Source organism: Enoplosus armatus, chromosome 5 (genome assembly GCF_043641665.1).
Source record: "Enoplosus armatus isolate fEnoArm2 chromosome 5, fEnoArm2.hap1, whole genome shotgun sequence".
In the NCBI taxonomy this organism is placed as follows: domain Eukaryota; kingdom Metazoa; phylum Chordata; class Actinopteri; order Centrarchiformes; family Enoplosidae; genus Enoplosus; species Enoplosus armatus.
The window spans coordinates 8286722-8301183 of NC_092184.1; the positions used below are offsets into that span (position 1 = coordinate 8286722).

Below are 14462 nucleotides of genomic sequence, written 5' to 3' on the forward strand. Positions count from 1 at the left end.
TTAGTTTTTATTGTAAAAAGCCCCCCCTGAATTAGCCTTTTTCTCAGTGTCTATTTATTTATTTCATCTTACATTATTCATACTTTTCCCTACATACAGCTAATTCCCATATTTAATTAAACATGTGTGGTTTATAAAATTAATCATATACCCATTCTATTTAAATGTTTAGATGACTTTTTCTACATCAGCTGGGACCCAATTTCCCCATTATTTGAATGCTTTTATTACGAAATCAAGCTAGTCTTGTTTCCTGTCTCACCCTCACGATCTTTGGCTGACTTGACACAGCTGAGCGTCCCTCCCGTGCAGGCGCTCAATTGAGGGCACAGCCAAGCCCCTAATCCGCAAACATGGATACGTCCTGAAGATTAACTTCAAATCTGGCAACATTCGACCTCGACAACGTCTTTGCTTTGGTACACCGAGGAATGATTAAATCTTTGCTCCAGTCCTGATGGAAACGCAAATCTAATCTTCAAACTGGTCTGTGATGCTCCCTTGAAGATTAACTACCTCAAACTGTTTATCTGACATGGCCCCATAGTAAAATAAAATGTGTTCATATTACCTTAACCCACTTTGCTTTTTTCCTTGAAGCAGAGTGGTTAGGGATGGAAGTTAAAAAGTTCTCTTGCTTAGTTGCACCAATCAGCAACTGATGATGATGCTCCAAACCACTTCTCCCCAAGCAAGGGAGAAGCATCAGGGGTGTTTCATGGGTTTCTTGGGATTAGTGTAATCTCACTATTATTTAATTTCCCCAGAAATTAGCAAAATTAGACTAAACCGATAGTTTAGAATAATGTTTCCATCTACACACAGACAGCAAGAATATCCTCAATTGGTGGGAGAAAATATAATTTATCAAAAGGTGATGTTTTACTATCTCCAGTAAACTATAAATCAAGTTGCCTACAGAATATGGCCATCTTGTTTTGACATCAGAAACCCAATGTTAGTAAAAACACCATCCCCTAATGTTAATGCAAGTCCAGTGGGAGAATATAAGAATGTAACTATGAAATAATGCACTCACTCTGCCATGTTTATCATTCACCTTCAAGGCCTGTAGCAGGTTTTCATGTTTTAAATTAAGTCCCTTCATAAGAAGTTGTTCCAATTAAAGCTTCAGCTAATGGAATTCTGTGGAAGGAGGGCATTACTCCTCTGACACCTGCAGTATGAATAGGGAAGATTGCACCGTCTGTCCAGGGCTTAGGACACTCATCACGTTCTCTGGCGTCATCTAGTGGTGAATAATGACGGTGTCTAGTTTGGGTCAGGCCACTATGGTGTTACCATTGTCAGGAATTTTGACCTGCCAGCATATGTTGTCAAACAATAATCCCAATACACAAGTATTTTGCTGTTGTTGATCCGAAACAGATTTATATATTCAATCCCAGTTCAATAGCTCTACTTTTTTAGATTAATATATAGTTTGACAGAAATTGATTTGAGTTCAGTACCATTGTCATACCAAGAATAGGCTTTAAAACAACATCTTTACTGCTACCACAAGGTAGAGCATTTATTCATTTTTTATCTCGGACGTTAATTTGTTTATTTTGCTTATTTCACTTGTGTATTTCACAGATAACCTATCCTAGCAGGGAACAGAGGCAATATGCAGGGAAATACTCTAAACAGGTTGCCAGTCCACCATAAGGCTAATACAGACTCTCAATCTACATGTGGAAATATCTTTGGATAAAATTGCTTAGCATTTATCACTCAAAATTTCCCTTTAATGATCATTGCTAATACAAACTATAACAAATAACTATAACTAAGTAAAGTATTTGATTATTTACTTTAGCACTGCAAGGCTCATATTTGAGTGGTTGCAAAGACATCTTGTTTGTAAAAGACATAAAAAACAAAACACTCTGAAACCCGTAAAATGATAACCACAACAATTTAGAAAATATAATGAACAGATGGTTACAAAGATGCAAAACTGAAGGCTATGATGTTCCAAACAAATCTCTCTATCTTGGGAAAGAAAGCCCATTCCTCGGCGTCATGAAAACAGAATAATGTCACCTTTATTTATACAAACAACAACAGCAGTTATCCTCAATCTGATTAAATAACCTCCATTTTTTTTGCAAAATACAAATTATAAAAAGTGTTTTAAAGTTAGAAAAGTTTAAAACGCTATTTAGTCTGGGCATCAGAAATACTTTATTGATCCCCAGGGGGAAATTAGATGCATCAGGATAATCCTTATATAAGCAGAGATAACATAATCATTTTGCCACTAATGTGCAACAGTTTAAATGTACTTGATGATTGACTATAAAAGCATAGTGCTTTGTGTCTGTAAAGTTTAAGCAGCTACAAAAACTCACTCATAATATTTGCTTTATATGTATACACCAGCTCTACTCCCACTGTGAGACTCTGGTTGAATTCTTGATGCTTTATATCCTATGAAAACAGGAGTGTGTGGAACTGGATGAAAGCTGGACTGGTAAGACGTAGTGGGATTGCCGCTATAAGTCAGTGGATATGGCGTTGTGTTTTGGCTTATGTACAAGGAGTTACCTGGCGTATACAGACTTTCAACATGGTTAGAACTCCGCATGGAGGGATGGTGAGCCATGCTACCCTGATATAACAATGACGCATTTTCAGGCAGACCCAGGTTATAAACAAAAGGAGGGTTGATTAGTGCTCCATCTTTTGTCATTAATTGAGGGATGTTTTGCAGTGGTGTTGCAAGTTGTTGTCCAACAGAGCCGTTGATCTGCAGAGAAGGCTGGTATGCAGTAGATCGGAGGCTGGAAACACTCGAGATGGGATGATACCTCATCAGAGTTGGCTTGCTGGGTGCTGGCTTGTAACTGAGCAAGTTGGCTGGGTGGTACACATCGAATGAGCCTTTGTCTGATGGCAAACGGCGGCAGACAAACAACATGGCTGAGGCAAAAAGGAAGGCGCCGGTCACCCATCCGATGTAGAGAGCCTCTCCCAGCTCCCTCCTCTGGGCATCAATTAGCAAAGGATTGTAAAAATCCTTAATGATGACATGACCTGTCCACGACACGGGGATAAAGACACAGATACAGGCCATTAACTGCATACCACCTGCAACCATCAGGATAATGGTCTTAGCCCAATCATTACCCTGAAAACAGGAAATACACCGCATTCCTGCTAGAGCCACAAGGAGTCCCAGCCCCGACAAGGCCACAGAACAGCACATCAGACCCCTGGCTGCCTGTAACTCCGGGGGCAGGAACAGCAGAGAATCGTACACCTTGCACTGCATCCTGATGTTGGCCTGTCTGTAGCAGTTCATCCACAAGCCCTCCCAGCGGGTTTCCATCACAATTATGTTTTCCCCGATGAAAGCTGTCACCTTCCACATGGGCATCCCCGTAGTAGCCGCCGCCCCGATCAGCCCAATCAGGCCGACGCACATTGCGGCTATCTCTGAAACACCTTGAACCATTGTGCAGTGTACAAGAGTTCAGCTCCAAATTCAAAATTAGGTTAGCTCACGTCGACAACATCTGAGAATCTGAGTCAGAGACGTGTCCAAGGCAGTGAGGATCTTCTCATCTGAAGCAGTTTGTATGCTGTAAGAGGTGGTTTGTTATGGGAAAGATCCCTTGCGGTCACCTGGTTGGCTCAGAGCAATGGGGGTAAAGAGGACCTCTGCTTATTTTGTGTTTATGGTTCCTCTGGCTATAGTGGTATATCTGTGCCATCAGCTTCTTCAGCAGTAAACACTAACATGTTGTACCAGAAATACCACAAATAGCTCATAAAGTTTTTATCACTTGCTATGTATTTATTCTATTTATATGTGAAATTCAGAAGCAAACAAATATACAATGTAGTACATAAGCTCCTGCGGTTCTTCTGTTGTCCACAGGGGAGCAGAGATGACTTTCAAGATGATGGAACAGAGATCACACAGTCCAAACACAGTTACTGATTGTTGAGTGCTAGAAATATATTTTTGTAAACTTTTGTAAAAAGTTAGAATATTCCATATTTGCATAACTCTGTGGCTTTTGAAAAGTAATAACATAGACAAACAGCTCATTTTGGTGTAACCTTAAGCAACAATAGAGAAAGACAACATTGTCATTACATCACCACATATTTTCATTATGACTCAGCTATGACGTTACTGTACTTTTATTGTGAGAGACGCTCTCTTTTTCTGATAATATATGGAGAAAGACAATAGAGAAATATATGTCATTACATCTAGTGTATTAGGAGTTTGGACTCTACCGTAATTTTGATTGTAGCTTGCTTTTAAACTCACTGAAAGAGAAATTATGTGACCTAATAGTTCAAGAACTAATATACTTGAATGAACAAACAGGGATAGAAATGTTCTCTCAGCTGGGATCAACCCGGAAATGAACTTGACAATTTTTGGTTTCAAGCTCCCTGTAACGCCATTCAAAGTGACTTGCAAATTCTGATCACATGATCATGCTGTCAGCTCATCTCTGTCTGGCTTCTTCACAAACACTGGAGCTGTCCGGTTAAGTTTCCTCTCAGTCCACACCTTTAACAAGCAGTCCTAAACCTGCTTCTCATGTTTACTCAGCCATTTGTTCAGTTCCATCAGTTCCCAAGAGCCCCAGGGCATCATAGCAAACTTAAACAAAGACTCACAGTTGTTTTCTGATTAAACAGTCACACACAAAAATGTTTTGAGTTTTAGACACAAATGTCCGTAATTCTCACACAATCAGTCACCAATGAAGCATTCACTGTAGTAAGAGTAGTATCTGTAACTTGCCTGCCTCAGTTTTCCCTTTGTGGATCCTGTGACTAATACTGGCTAAAACTGGTAGACTGGTAAAAACTGAGCAGAAAAATATGAGGACTGTGTGTATTAGGGTGATTGGTGCCTGTGAGAGATTATTTGTGCCACACAGATGTGTGATTCTCAAACATTTTGTATGCGAGTGTGTTTTGTTGATGGGACGAGGGATGTGAATTTGTATACACAGCTCAGACACAACTAATGTTGAAGGAAAATTGGTTGAATTGCTGTAAAGTATTAACTGTTTGTATAACTACATAGCTCAGTCATATGTGCCAGCTACAACAAACGGCATTTTAACAGTAAATACAAACACTTCTCTTTAAGGTTGCACACATTGTCATATTCAGCATACACATACAAAATTGGTAACCTAATACAATAACAATACAAAAAGTAGTCAGTCAGTACAAAATGTGACTATACAACACACAAAAATAATTGAAATCATGTATTGGCTTACACAGACAAGGTTATAATTATAATTATGATATAGGTTGATATCAAGATTCTGTAACTAGTGCTCTTTATCAAGGCATTAAGTACTCCTCAAACAATGTATAAAAAGAGTGATTTCAATCATGCATCCATATTAATCTAATCCATTTGCATTCACAGTAATGTATTTATTTTTACCTGAAATATGTGTCATAGATTGCACTGTCATCTAAACCCATATTAAAAAGAAAATCCCTTGCATATAGTGACCAGAACTGTGATCATCATTACCTCAGTCAGTTTAAGTGTTCAGAGATAAGCCACCCCGCTGCGTACAGAGGGGTATCTGGAGTGGTAACTGTAGTTGGTCGATGGATGTCTTGACAGCACTGGCTGAAGCTGGGCTTGTGGTTGGGGAAGTAGCACCAGCTGTTGAGGCTGTAGAGGCTGTGGAGGATAGGCCATGTAGTCAGAGTTCCTTGTATACACATACCTCTCTGAATCTTTGCCTTCGGACTGTAGATTGCAACAAATAAACATGCATCCTCCAAAGAACAGGAAAGCGGCGGCCACCCAGCCGATGTAGAGAGCCTCCCCGAGCTCCCTGCGCTGGGCGTCGATCAGCAAAGGGTTGTAGAAGTCCCTGATGATGACGTGACCTGTCCAGGACACGGGGATAAGGACGCAGATGCAAGCCATTATGATCAAGGATCCTGCCGTGATGAGGACCAGTCGCTTAGCTCGATCGTTGTTTTCGATACACGATGTGCACTGTAGCCCCACCAAACTGATCAGCAGGCCGAGGCCACCCAGCGCCAGAGCGCAGCACATGAGCCCCCGTGCCGCCTGTAGGTCAGGGGGCAGGGCCAGGAGAGAGTCATACACCTTACACTGCATTCTGATGTCAGCCTGCCGAAAGCAATTCATCCACAGACCCTCGAAGCGTGTTTCAAACACGATGATGTTCTCCCCAATGAAGGCTGTGACTCGCCACATTGGCATCCCAGTGCTTGCTGCTGCCCCAATCAGCCCAATCAGGGTCAATAACAGACCCACTATCTCCAGTGCTGAGTTGGCCATCCTGTCCTCCTCTTATTCCTCCAAGCTCATGTGTCCAATGTGCGGACACTGTGTGACTATAGGAAGCAGTAGATTAGCTCTATGGAGTGGCTTTGCATCCCAGAGGAGGAGGAGGAGCAGGTTGATGTTCACCTGTACTGCCTCCTCCCTGTGGACAGGACATCAGAATGGGAGGGGTGGGAATTGCGACCCGTTGCTAGGAAACAGAATCCCCCAGGCCTTTTTTTCTTTGTACACCTACCCCAGGAGCTGCTGTAAGCTGCCACTTTGTTTATTCAGAAGTCTCGATTTACATTCTCAGATCACATTTTACAAGGAGGCTTTTTTTTTCTTTTTTTAAATAGGGCGTTTATTAACACAGGGGGGATTTTTAAAGTTGCATGTTATTAGCTGTGTGCATATCAAGAAAGACCCTATGTTAATGCATTACCAATTATAATATTAAGAAATCATAGACCTCAATCAAATCTGGGGCTTAACCTAGTCTTTATCCTATTTGAACTCAAAATCATTCACCACTGTGAAGTCCTTTATGTTACAGGAAATTAGTAAAAGTCATAACTGAAATGGGACTGTAGACATAAAATATTAGATAGTCTTATACACCATTGTGTGTGTGTGTGTGTGTGTCATGGATGGGGGTAATACTTGTGTACCCATGTGTCACTGTCAGTATTGAATTTCTTGTCTGGGTTTCTTGTGTCTGTCTGTGCTCAGGAAAAAGCTGGCAGTTGCAGCTCTGGTTTGGTTGAAATGAAATCTCTTGGCAGGTTTGCATTGTGGGTGGACCAGTGTGAACAGTCTGGTTTTACCAGTTTAGGCACATTTCCACTGACAACAATGGAGGCAACATAACAACTTTCCATTTACACAACAGTTAGTGAAACAGAAGCAGTTTCAGTAGGAACGTTTGAATCCCAGGCTAACTCTTTTGGCAGGAAGTGGCCATCGCGTAAGCAATACTTCACCCTTACTTCTTTATCAGTTTTGCCTTTCTTAATTAGGCAACAGAAAAAATAACAGAATTTTCTCAACTTTATCCCTTTATTGGAAACCACAATTGACCTTATATTTAGGCCAGCATTTTGAAAAAGTATGTACATTCACAACAAAAACTCAACAATGAACACAAATCATCTGGAGGTATGTTTTAGGTCTGAAAAAGGCCTAGTGCATAATTTGTTCTCAAAGAGCATTTCAGCAGAGGCTGTTAAGACTGTGATATCAACAGTTAACTAATGTATTGTTACATATGCTGCCTGAATGACTGATATAATTTAGTGTAATTAAATGCATAGAAACAAACAAAGCATACATTACTTCAGCACAGTTCATCATGATCAAAACACAATCTGTTCCATAATTCAATCTCTGCAATACACTCTCTTTAAGAAAGTAATGAAAGATTTGGCCATTTCCAGTGACAGCCTTTGGTTGTATTAGTCAATTGATTCTCCTCATTCAAATGTGGCAAATCTTGGCAAGTTTACATAGAGTCCAAAATTGTCTCTGTTTGATTTCCCTCACTAGTACTGGCTTGGTGTGTATGCTACAGATCCTGGGGGGGGTGCAGAGTAGGGAGGCTGGTAGGAGTACGCTGGCTGGTACGTGTACGGCTGGTATGTGTATGCAGGTTGGTAGATATTTCCGTTGGGGTTGTATACAATCCTCTCATCTGGATCCTGGGTGCGGGGAGCGTGACGGCACAGCAGGATCACTCCGGCAGTGAAAAGCAAAGCTGAGGTCACCCAGCCGATGTAAAGAGCCTCCCCGAGCTCCCTGCGCTGGGCGTCGATCAGCAGAGGGTTGTAGAAATCCCTGATGATGACATGGCCAGTCCAGGACACTGGGATTAGGGTAGTGATACAGCCCATGAGGAACAGACAGCCTCCAGCCACAAGAACAACATGCTTGGTGCGAGCCCGATGGTCCACCACTTTGGTGCACTTCATCCCCACTGCTGCAACAATGAGGGCGAAGGTGGTCAGGGCCACGGAGCTGCACATTAGACCCCTAGCAGCCTGGAGGTCCGGGGGAAGAAACAGCAGGGAATCATACACCTTACACTGCATCCTAATGTTAGCTTGTCTGTAGCAGTTCATCCACAAGCCCTCCCAGCGGGTCTCCATGACAATGATGTTCTCCTCGATGAAGGCTGTTACCTTCCACATCGGCAGGCCTGTCACGGCTGCCACTCCAATTAGTCCAATGAAACCGATGACGAGGGCTACTACCTCACAACAGATGGCGTCCCGACGGTCCTTCTTCTCAATTCTCTTTTTTTCCTCATATACAGAGTCTTGATAATCTGTGTAGGCCTTGGCCTGCTTCTCATCATAGTAAGAGCCGATGTAAGATTGAGGAGGCTTGCTGTAGCCACTGTAAGCAGTGTATGAGGCCATTGCGGCTATCACACAAGGAGCCAAAGATAGACCTTTGGCTGTACTCTTACAGCTCGGGAAACAAATCTGAGGAGAAGAGGAAGTCAAGGAACTTATACACCCACAGAAAAATGCTAACGATGCAATGCAACCTTACTGGTTGAGCTGCTTTACAGCCAGATACATGGGGACACACCAAAGAGTGCTGCTTGTTTTGAATGCAAATACAGCTGCCACTTTTAACAATCAACCATTTGGTCTTGTGATTAAAAACACTTAATCAAAGACAAATTAAACCACTGTATAATGTTTATCTCACACACACACACACACACACACACAGTGGTTTAGAGAAAATAATTTAGAGATAGCTAAAAATTTACTATAAACATGAAAAATACATATAATCTCATTGCTATTACTGGTTGGAACTTGGTTGATTTTACCAATTAAATGTGTGACCTTTCTTATCTCTAAATAAAATAAAGTTAAAACAGTATTAGTATTATGCGAAACAAGAAAACCTTTCTCTTATGTAGGTACATTTATTTAGGTGGTGGCTGCACTAATGTGTGTAGTTTACGAATCGGTTGTCTCTCTCAAACCGAAAGCTGATTGGTTACAGATGTCAAACTGTCTCCTCCTTTATATGTAAACTGAGCTGATAAAAAGGTGTTGAGCACAGAAACTTGAGTAGGATAGGTTTCATTGTAACACAGTATTGTCCGTTGGCCAGCAGTTCTCACCTTGTCACTGCCACACTGAAGTCTTCCTGCCGTCTTAAACATAAAAAAGCGTGTCCACTAACTGAGTTTTTACTATTCAGTTGTGTGTTAGCTGTGGTTGGTTAAAAGTTTGTATTTCATGTTTTTTTTAGGAAGCATGGTAGAAATATACAAATGACATGCTAGAAAATGCAATGACACAGCAAACATAGAATCAAACCTTTTATTTGTTGGCTATGAGATTTTAGTCAAAATGATTAGGAACAACTGATCAGTTAAAAGTGACAGTTTACAAACTCATATAAAAGCACAATACAAGTTGCATGTTAGTATAGAATTGCATTGTTAAACACACTGATTACATTAATCCAGGAATCTATAGTATCCAGGAATGAATAGTTTTATATGTACAACAAAATCACTCAAATATTTTGGTGCAGATGTGAATGATTTGGGCAGACAATACGAACAACAGAGCTGAGAACCATTTATACTGCAATCAGAACACAAAGTACATTATCATTTAAACAGTCACAGTGATTAAAATGTGTACATAGATGGTGAAAACAAATACATTTATACAGAATCTGCACACTCTTGACATCATCTGTCAAATGTTAGAGACATGTAAAGTGGAACGTTCAGGAAGTACAGTACAGTTCTTTACACATATTCTTGATGCTTATGATAGCTGGATGGTGTCCTCTCCAGGTACACGCTGTCCTCTTTTTGTACATCCCTCGCCGCCATAAGATAGGCGTCAATGTAGATCTCTTCCTCCTTTGATCTACGTTTACTGTAGCTGAATAGCAGGATGATCCCGGTGACAAGTAGAATACCAGAAGTGGCCCAGCCAATGAAGAGGGCCTCCCCCAGCTCCCGTTTCTCAGCATCCAGCGCTGTTGGGTTGTAGAATTTTCTGATGACACTATGGCCGACCCAGCTGACGGGGATGAGTGTAGTCAAAAAGGAAAGCAAATACAAACTGCCCCCTAAGGCCAGGGTGATGTTCTTGCTCTTTATATTGTCACTACAACAGTTGCTCTTCTGGGTCCCACATCCTGTGATGAACAGGGAGATGACAACCAGGACTATGGAGACACACATGAGCCCCCTGGCTGCCTGCAGCTCTGGTGGGAGAATTAGCAGTGAGTCATACACCTTGCACTGCATCTTGATGTCGGCTTGTCTGTAGCAGTTCATCCACAAGCCCTCCCACAGTTCTTCCATGACAATGAGATTGGCACCAATGAAGGCGGAGACCCTCCACATGGGAAGAGCAGTCACAGTTATGGTCCCAAACAGGCCGATGAAGCCCAGGACCAGGGCTAAGATCTCTAATTTTGCTCTCATGGCTCAGAGGGAAGTGCAGTCTCGTCTCTCGTCCGTCGTCTAAATGAGAAGACTGCTCAATCTGTTTTACACAGCTGTAAATCTGTGATAATATCACCGGGCCTGCAATGTCATCCTACAGGTTTGCTTTGACTTGACCTTGATTCATTCCAGTGTTTCAGGTGCAACTCAAACTATGCATTTAATTTGTTTTTTTTCTCCGAAAACCAAACAGCTGTTAGCATTTGTTATCATTGCTCGCCATGTATGACCAGCACCAATGGAAAGAGTATGACTGACTATGACTAAACCTTATGAAAACTGCACTTTCAGTTTTGGAGACTTTCAGGTTAACACGACCAAGCCCAAGACGTTGGTTATATGTCTTCGGCTTGTAAAACCTCTTCAAATTCAGTTGTATGAAATCAAAAAGCTCAAAACTGTAAGTCTTTACTCATTTAATGAAAAGTTGGCATTTTGGAGATACCAAGTTTTCACCTGCCTTTACTGTAGTGCAGTGCTATACTGTATCCAATTTAAACCTAGAGTGACCAGATTCATGTGATTCAGCTGTTTACATTATGGATGAAGGACATTGCAAAGAGAACCTGTTTTGAAATAAAGGGCATTAAGTCAGACCACTGAATTTTTTCCTTTTTCAAAATCAGTCTGCAACCCTGGACTAAAATATGGCATAGTCCCATAGGATGTGTGGTCACCCTAAAGGGCAACACACACTCACATTGTTTTCTATGCAAGACCACACATAGGTGGCACCTTGATACGCATTAACTCGTCAGGATAAACCATGGTCCTATTTCCCAATGTCAACACGTCAGCTCTCCAGAAAATTAGCAGTTTTATCACATTTGCTTCCCAAATCAGCACATGCTGGCCACTCTGCTTCTCCACTTCTTCTTTCTATTTTTGTGCGTGGGCTAAAGGCATCAATTGAAGCGACACAATGCTAGTCAGTGTGTGTTGCACTGAAGTCAACATTAATTTGAAATGCAATGTTTTTCTAGAAGGGAGGGAGTCTGTGATAGATCTGTAAACATCTACATGGCTTCAGTGTGAGGCTTGTTAACTCTCTTCTTTAAGGATGGATAATTGACATAGTGTTCCTTATTTAAGTACAAAAAAAATATCCCACCTTGGCTATAATCCTGAGTAAAAATCAATCGTCAGTCGATCTGCTTATAGAGGGTTTTACCTTTCAACTGACTTGTCTGATTAGTGTATCGGCACATACTATGTTGCCATGCAATGTCAATTTTAACTTGCTTTAACAAAGACTGAAACATTTTTTAAACGTGACCAAGTAGATGGTCTGATTGCAGATAAGGAAATGCTTCAAAACAACAGGGGACGTCACAGTTCTTACCAAGAGCCACTCCTTTATTCAAACTTCAGTTGGTCTAGGAATGGTAACACAAACAAAGCGAGATGGAGAGAGAGGTGTAGCAGGAGAGATTATAAAACAGGAACAGAAACTGGAAAGCCTGTTGGACAGGTTTGCTGAGTGATACTATCGTCACATCCTCAGCTGCTTCAAATGTAAACAGATACGCGCATGCTGAGAAACCCGTAGCAGTGAACTCAAATACATCAAAACTGCTGGTACTGGAGTTTTAGAAATAGATGTGAGATGGATTTGATTAAAAATATGATGCAAATTGAAGTAACTGAATACACAGGTGTAGTGGCACAGGAACAGGAAGTAATGTACTTCTACAACAGGCTAAGTATGCCACCTGCTGTATGTAAATGAGACTACACATTCCTGGGCCACAAAAAGATTGATATAACATTTCGCAAATATTTTAAAATAAATGAATTGCATGTAATGACCATTTCTTTCCCCCGCCTACTACCACTTCTAATTCAGTGTTAATTTTTAGATTTAAGATTCAGTAACAATCTGTTCAGACAAGAGAATCCCATGATTTAAGCTTGTGTCATTTTTATCTCAGATTAATTATGAGTCTGGTCCTTCAAAGCAAGGGCATTGGCAAAGCAAGCCTGTCCCATCTCAGCATCTCAGTCATTCAGCACTGCTGTAGATCTATAGCACAGTGAAGTCTGAAGTGATCTTTCACTTAATCTGAAGGAGCACCAGAGCTTTTGTGGTGGAGGTGGAGATTGACAAGGGCTGCTGCTGTTTGGTAGGCGACATAGTCATTCATATCCCTTTGATTTGCATATTAATTTTGATGATGGCTGGCCCCATGAAAAAGTTTATTAGTTCTTTTGGATTGACCCTGAACTTTCTTTAAAGCCGGTATTTTATTTTAAAAAAGAACATATGGAGTTCACTTTATCACTCAATTAATTGTTTTACATTTCAAGAAAAATTATAGATTTACAGTTTACACTAGCTATTAGTGATTATGCTGAAATTGTCTATCAACACCCCTGACACTTATTATAGGCCCCTTAATGTTGTAAATAATTCTCTGTAGATTTGTTTTGAGGTGTCAATATAGAACTAACCATTGTTGTAAGCAATTTCAGTGGGCTCAGTTCATCTTCAAATGTGTTTATTTCAGTTGTCCTTCCTGTTTGAAACAGTTTCTGATTACACGTAGATCTTCAAATCCAGTCAGACACATGCAACAAACAGGTCATTCCAATACAAAGCTCCATCCGACTGGAATAATCTTCCTCTTTGTCTGAGAGCTATGTGCAGCTATGTGGGCATGTGCAGCTATGCTACCCCACGTCAGCTTTAAATTGCTGATGAAATTGGTCTTTGCTGTGACACTTGAAGAAATAAGGAAGATGAGTGTCTATAACTCATAATGGACACTTGTCTTCCATCGCAGCACCACTAGTGTTACAAAAAATGTAATTGGTAAATTTAGCCCTGGTCGTACCACCTGCAGGAGCATGGTATCTCCCTTCCTCATCAACTGCTTAATTGTCAAGTACCATTCAAAACACTAAGGGGGTGGACAATATAAAATAAGCACTTTACAACGCAATAGCCCTCCCGTAAATACCAGTTTGGTAAAGCTCATGTTTGGTTCTTGTTGTAGTTGACAAGGGATTTTGATGTAAGTTGATTTTTGTAGGGTTGTGGAGCAAATGTCCCAGTTAAGTGTCTTTCAGTCGGTGCTGCTGAGGGTCTACTCGTGACCACAGTTGATCTTCGCTAATATAGTCTCTCCTGTGACTGGCAAAATTATTTTGACACTGTTCCCTATGTCACATTATTTTGAGTTTGTGACAGATGCTCATGCACGTCATCTCAAAAATCATGATGACATTTGCCAGACAAAGAAAAAGAGCATCGGTAAAAGAGGAAATTACAAGCAGACCCTCAACACTCACTGAAAGACACTTAACAAAATACAGCAGAGCTGCATGAGCTTGGCCAAAATTGATTGCAGGGTTTATGTATTGTATGTGGTTTATTTTTTTCTATCCATGTATAGAATTTATAGTTGTGACACAAGATTAACTGCTAACCAATGGACAGATTAAACCAGAGAAAAAAAGAAATGTCCTCATTTTCTTATTCAGCCCAATACGCACTTTAATCATCATTGTAGACGTCACAGGCTCTCATTTTACTTTTCAGTCTATTAACATTTCTCAGCTGTTTCCTAAGTGAGCATGGCTTTTGTTTTTGCAAGTGAGGTGGTTGGTCTTAAGTGAAAACTAACTTTTTTGTGATAATAGGGGTTTTAGCTCCTTCAC

The 14462-nt window shown here is 40.8% G+C and overlaps 4 protein-coding genes across 4 annotated transcripts; all 4 read right to left on the reverse strand.

The window, feature by feature from the left end:
* Window positions 1–2033: 2033 nt before the first annotated feature.
* Window positions 2034–3507, reverse strand: LOC139285223 (claudin-8-like). Its single transcript, XM_070905733.1, has one exon. It carries the CDS (start codon window positions 3461–3463, stop codon window positions 2372–2374), a length of 1092 nt encoding a protein of 363 aa, XP_070761834.1. The 5' UTR covers window positions 3464–3507; the 3' UTR covers window positions 2034–2371.
* Window positions 3508–5319: 1812 nt separating this feature from the next.
* Window positions 5320–6322, reverse strand: LOC139284938 (claudin-4-like). Its single transcript, XM_070905320.1, has one exon. The coding sequence runs from the start codon at window positions 6320–6322 to the stop codon at window positions 5552–5554; it is 771 nt and encodes a 256-aa protein (XP_070761421.1). The 3' UTR covers window positions 5320–5551.
* Window positions 6323–7347: 1025 nt separating this feature from the next.
* LOC139285610 (claudin-8-like) lies at window positions 7348–8775 on the reverse strand. The gene has a single exon (XM_070906202.1). It carries the CDS (start codon window positions 8722–8724, stop codon window positions 7849–7851), a length of 876 nt encoding a protein of 291 aa, XP_070762303.1. The 5' UTR covers window positions 8725–8775; the 3' UTR covers window positions 7348–7848.
* An 879-nt stretch (window positions 8776–9654) lies between these two features.
* On the reverse strand, window positions 9655–10809 carry LOC139285293 (claudin-17-like). The gene has a single exon (XM_070905831.1). It carries the CDS (start codon window positions 10779–10781, stop codon window positions 10092–10094), a length of 690 nt encoding a protein of 229 aa, XP_070761932.1. The 5' UTR covers window positions 10782–10809; the 3' UTR covers window positions 9655–10091.
* Window positions 10810–14462: the final 3653 nt, after the last annotated feature.

What these genes read in the sequence shown, in the direction of transcription:
- LOC139285223 (XM_070905733.1), bottom strand. Translation starts at nt 3,463, where the DNA reads ATGGTTCAAGGTGTTTCAGAGATAGCCGCAATGTGCGTCGGCCTGATT.
- LOC139284938 (XM_070905320.1), bottom strand. Translation starts at nt 6,322, where the DNA reads ATGGCCAACTCAGCACTGGAGATAGTGGGTCTGTTATTGACCCTGATT.
- LOC139285610 (XM_070906202.1), bottom strand. Translation starts at nt 8,724, where the DNA reads ATGGCCTCATACACTGCTTACAGTGGCTACAGCAAGCCTCCTCAATCT.
- LOC139285293 (XM_070905831.1), bottom strand. Translation starts at nt 10,781, where the DNA reads ATGAGAGCAAAATTAGAGATCTTAGCCCTGGTCCTGGGCTTCATCGGC.